The sequence below is a fragment of the Silene latifolia genome, chromosome Y (genome assembly GCF_048544455.1).
Source record: "Silene latifolia isolate original U9 population chromosome Y, ASM4854445v1, whole genome shotgun sequence".
In the NCBI taxonomy this organism is placed as follows: domain Eukaryota; kingdom Viridiplantae; phylum Streptophyta; class Magnoliopsida; order Caryophyllales; family Caryophyllaceae; genus Silene; species Silene latifolia.
The window spans coordinates 60,472,147-60,477,680 of record NC_133538.1 but is presented as its reverse complement, the minus strand read 5'-3'; the positions used below and the strand labels follow the sequence as shown (position 1 = coordinate 60,477,680).

Genomic DNA, 5,534 nt, shown 5'->3' with positions numbered 1-5,534 from the left:
AAGTTCAACATTGACAAGCTCTCGTTCATGCCAAATGGAGTGTTCTTGGTTAGATTCAAGTCTGTTGAAATGAAGAATAAGGTCCTAATCTCAGGACACTATATGTTTGACAATAAACCTATGATAGTGAAACCTTGGACGAGAGATGTGGTGATGAGAAAGGAGGAAGTAAGCTCAGTCCCTGCATGGATCCGGATGCATAACCTCCCTCTGACTTTTTGGGGCAAAGGATTGCCCAAAATTACTTCATTGGTGGGCAAGTACATCAAGAGTGATGGAGCTACTGAGGAAAAAACAAGGATAGGATATGCTAGAGTCATGGCAGTGCTCAAGGTGGATCAGGATCTGCCAGAAAAGATCAAATTCAAAGATGAATTTGGAGTTGTGAACCAAATTGAGATAGAATATGAATGGAGACCAGTCAAATGCAAAAAATGTTTGGGAATGGGACATCTGGAGGCAGAATGCAGGAAGAATAACCAACCAAAACGACAGATTACTCAGAGGGTTTGGAGACCCATGGTGCAGAAACCAACAGTTCCTGCTCCTGTCAAGCCTGCCCCTGTCAATCCTCCTGGGAATGTGCAAGTTCCAAACCAAATCACAGAAACTAGGTATACCTCTCCTACTAAGAGATTAGTTCAATTGCAGAGACTGGAACACAATGGAGGGGGACACAGTGCTGACTCATTTGGTACTCATTCCTACAAGGAGGTGGTCTCATCTCCCCCTAGAACGAGTGGTGATGCAATTGGTAACATGTCTCAACCAAAAGGATTACATGGATAAGATAGGTTTCTGGAATGTGAGAGGTATGAATAGAGTAGGAAAACAAAAAGCAATCAATTTTTTCTTACAGCATAAAAACATTAAGCTATTTGGTCTCTTAGAAACAAAAATAAAGAGTAGAGGTCTGAAGAATGTTTTCAATAACTTCAATAATTGGAGCATTTCTACTAATAATGGACATCACAATGGTGGTAGGATCTGGATAGTGTGGCAACCTCATGAGGTTAAAGTCCATTTTATTGAGTATAATGCTCAATTCATCCATATGAGAATTGAACCTGTTGAGACTAGGAAATCCTTCTATGTTACAATGGTGTATGCTTTCAATTCTATTAGTGATAGAGCTCCTTTGTGGGATAATTTAAGAAAGATTGCAAGTCAGGTCAGTGGTCCATGGGCTATTGCGGGGGATTTTAACTGTGTGTTATCTGCTGGAGAAAGAGTAGGTGGCAACACTCCCTCTGGGGAGATGGAACCATTCAGACAATGTGTGGCAGATTGTGGAGTCATTGACATTGATGCTATAGGCTCCCTGTTTACCTGGAATAACAAAAAGAAACCTGAGGAGAGGATATATAGTAGGATTGATAGATTTTTGGTTAATAAAGACTGGTGTGATCATTTCCCTGAGCTTTATGCCAATTTCTTACCTGAAGGGCTAATGGATCACACCCCTTGCATTATTAACAGCACCAAAAATTGCCAAAGAAAACGCTGCTTCAAGTATTTCAACATGTGGGGGGCCTCAAAGGAGTTCTTGACTACTGTTAGAAACAACTGGAAAAAGGGACAGTGGGGTACTAGCATGTTCAGGCTAGTCAAAAATCTGAAAAACTTAAAACCTGCCTTGAAAAGTCTGAACAAAGAAGGGTATGGTGACATTGAACACTCAACCAGCAGATTGCAGAACCATGTCCATGAGTTGCAGGAAAAACTGGGAAGGGACCCTGCTGATTCACAGCTTCTAAACGCTGAGTATGAGGCTTCCCAGGCCTTAAAACTCTTGAGCACTGCCAGGGATAGCTTCTTAGCACAGAAGGCAAAACAATTCTGGATGAAAGAAGGGGATGCTAATAGAGCCTACTTCCATGGGATTCTCAAGAAGCGTAGGAATGGGAATAGGGTGATCTCTATAGAAGATATGAAAGGCAAGAAGTGTGACAGTCCTGAGCTTGTCCAGACTGCTTTCCTTGACTACTATATGCAGCTGCTTGGAACTAAGCAAACCACATCCAAAATTCACAGGAAGATAATTGAACATGGACAAAAATGTAATGCCGAACACAGCAATTACTAATGAAACCAAGATTCTTTGGAGAGGAAATAAAAGAGGCTATCTTGATACCCGACAACAAAGCCCCAGGACCTGATGGATACACTAGCAAATTCTTCAAGGATGCTTGGAAAGAGATAGGAGGGGAGGTGATAAATGCTGTCCAGGATTTCTTTAGAGATAGACTGTTACTGAAACAATTGAACACAACCAATGTGGCTTTAATCCCTAAGTGTGACAGGCCCCAAACTGTGTACCAATTCAGACCTATAGCCTGCTGCAATGTGGTTTACAAGGTGATCTCCAAGCTTCTGTGTGCAAGACTTGCTGAGGTGCTACCTCAGCTCATTGATCCTAATCAAGGAGCTTTTATTCAAAATAGGAGCATTCAGGAGAACATACTTATCTGCCAAGAGCTTATCAGATGCTATGAAAAACCTAATGCATCTCCTAGATGTCTTTTTAAAATTGATCTCCAAAAAGCATATGATACGGTTGAATGGTCTTTTGTTGAAAAGCTCCTAGTTGAACTCAACTTCCCGGTGGAGTTCCAGGAAATGATGATGCAATGCATAACAACTGCTTCATTCTCCTTGTCCCTCAATGGGGAAATGTTTGGTTTTTTCCATGGCAAAAGAGGTCTCAGGCAGGGAGACCCTCTTTCCCCTCTTGTTTTCACCCTATGCATGGAATACCTGACCAGAACCATTAAGTATGCGGCAGCTAAATTTGAGTTTAAATTCCACCCTATGTGCAAGCAAGTACAATTGGCAAACTTGATGTTTGCAGATGATGTGCTACTCTTTTGCCATGGGGATGCAAAATCTATGATGCTGCTCCTCCAGTCTTATTCGACCTTCTCTAAAGCAACGGGACTAAAGATCAGTGCTGCAAAATCTAATGCCTTCTTCAGAGGAGTTCTGACCAGCTGAAACATGATATCCTGTCTTTTTGGGTTTGTTGAGGGTAAACCGCCTTTCCAGTACCTTGGCATGCCAATCCGGACCACGAGATTACAAAAACAAGACTCGCGTGAGTGCTTAGTTGAGAAAATATGTACTAGAATTCATGGATATGGAGCTAAAAAATTCTCTTATCTTTGGAAGATTGGTGTTGGTGAAAGTCAGGCGACTTCACTTCATTCTTCTTGGGCATCTCTGTTTGTCCTTCCTAAGGGTATCATAGCTAAAGTGGATGCAGTCTGCAGAAATTTCCTCTGGGATAACAGTGCGGACTTCCATAGAGTCCCACTGGTGGCTTGGGACACAGTTTGTAGACCCAAATGGGAGGGTGGTTTAGGGATTCATAACCTGGAAATGATGAATAAAGCTTTGATTGGCAAGTTGGTAAACTGGATTGCAGAAGACAAAGACACAATATGGGTCAACTGGGTGAAGCATAATTACCTGAAAGGAAGGGACTGGTGGACGTATAAACCTGGAGCTAATACTAGCTGGGTATGGAGGAGAATATGCAAGGTTAAACAAGACTTACTTACAGCATATACCAATGGGGCTTGGCATTCCCAAGGAGTTGGATTCACCACAGCTAGTTGCTATGAATGGCTCATGGGGTCTCGTCCAAAGGTGAACTGGGAGAAGGTGATTTGGAATGATTGGGTTATCCCAAAACATCAATTCATGGGATGGCTCCTTGCTCATGAAGCATTCAAAACCAAAACCAAGCTGATCAGATATGGGGTGGACATTGATGCCTCCTGCTGGTTATGTGACCAGGCACCTGAAGACCTGGAGCACCTGTTTTTTGGGTGTGATTATAGTTCCAGAATTGTTCAACACTTGCAACAGATTACTGGTTTAGTTCTTCCAGTTGGCAACTGCCTGCACTGGTGCTCACAGGACACTGGCACAAAGATGCAGAGGGGAGTGAAGGCAGGATTGATTCTAGGAGCAATCTATCAAGTATGGCACCAACGTAATAAATGCAGGACTGAAGGTGTTCTTCTCCGTCCACAGAGGGCAGCACAAAACATCGTGGCTGACATGAAGTTAAGAGTTCATGGTAAAGATGAAGGAAAGCTTACTCGACTAGAAATAGACTGGCTAAGAGATATTGGAATTATGTAAGGACATTAGATGATTTGATTACCAAACATGTATGTTTTTGACACATTTATATATTTATACAACTCACATTTCACCAAAAAAAAAAGAAAAGGCCCCTTTTGATCCCTGGAATGGGGACTGATCCGTCACTCCGGTCTGAACCAAAGATTGCGGATTCGGGGGTAAAGGTACGGTCAGGGAAGGTGTTAGGCACCCGGACCGCCCATCAAACTGACGGCCTCTACTATTTATTTGTAATATTATATATTTGACGAAATTAAGACGAAATTATACAATTTTATACATAAGACGATATAAATCTGAGACAAGGACAAATAAACTTGGTTAGTAAATACAATAAAATAGAGAAAATGAATAAAAGACAAAACAAAAGAATTAAAGAAAAAAAGAAAGAGTAAAGAAAAACTTATTTGATGCTTGCATTCCTCAGCCTATCTGGATGTTTGACTATTAATGAATTTCGACTTTGTCGTAAATTAACGGCTCTTATGCGCTTATATGGAAAACTGGGATAATTTTTTTGTATGGTTTGATCTGAAGGGACAATTTATTTGTATGTAGTGATTTAGAACTGGGATAGAATATTTGAGACGGTGTCTGGGAGCATTGAAATTATGGTCTGGTTTGATCTTGAATCTCTCGGTATTTTATTTGTGTCGCTTGTTTGCGTTTTCGTTCGTCCTCCCTTCCGTCTTGAATGGACAAGGATGGTCTTTATACTTATTTGTAGGATGTAGTTTACATAGATATGGGTTCATTCCGAGATAGAATTTGGGTCCTCTAAGATTACGCACGTCTAACAGGGTAGAGATAGAATACCGGGTTTGTTAATACTTACGTATTCGCTTGTTAGGTAGGTAGTCATACTAGTGCTAAACTTCTTGTCTCGTAGTGTTAGCTGTCTTTTTTCTTTTCGCACGTGTAAATCATGGTGTCCACACCATTCCAACACTATTTCACCCACATATACTACTCCTGGTATTCTCATTCTCTATTTCGGTTGTACGAATATGATTATGGGCTTTTCACAATAGTTGTCATAATCTCTCGGATAATGGACTTTAGTTGTATTTGGACAGGCTACATAAATATGTGATTAAATGGGTCGCCTGAGATAGAAATCCACGGGGCCTTATAACATGGTTATTCTCCATTGTTCTTTATTGGTTTTGGGCCAATAATACATTAAAGTGGGCTAAAATAGAAATAGAGGGTTAATCATTTAAGGGTGGTTTTATGCCATTTTATTAATTTTCTTGTAATAAGCGTAAAGAGCCATAAATTTTAACATTGTCAATTTCCATTTAGTCATTAAATTTGAGCTTCATCATCGGGTACCCGTAAGGCTAGGTAGACAATTTGAGGGTCTACAGAAGCCCCCACTT

The 5,534-nt window shown here is 40.9% G+C and overlaps 2 protein-coding genes across 2 annotated transcripts; both read left to right on the top strand.

The window, feature by feature from the left end:
• Positions 1 to 814: 814 nt before the first annotated feature.
• On the top strand, positions 815 to 2,086 carry LOC141628162 (uncharacterized). The gene has a single exon (XM_074441337.1). It carries the CDS (start codon positions 815 to 817, stop codon positions 2,084 to 2,086), a length of 1,272 nt encoding a protein of 423 aa, XP_074297438.1.
• Positions 2,087 to 2,997: 911 nt separating this feature from the next.
• On the top strand, positions 2,998 to 4,149 carry LOC141628160 (uncharacterized). Its single transcript, XM_074441335.1, has one exon. It carries the CDS (start codon positions 2,998 to 3,000, stop codon positions 4,147 to 4,149), a length of 1,152 nt encoding a protein of 383 aa, XP_074297436.1.
• Positions 4,150 to 5,534: the final 1,385 nt, after the last annotated feature.

Excerpts from the sequence above, each read along its gene's own strand:
- LOC141628162 (XM_074441337.1), top strand. The coding sequence starts at position 815 with ATGAATAGAGTAGGAAAACAAAAAGCAATCAATTTTTTCTTACAGCAT.
- LOC141628160 (XM_074441335.1), top strand. The coding sequence starts at position 2,998 with ATGATATCCTGTCTTTTTGGGTTTGTTGAGGGTAAACCGCCTTTCCAG.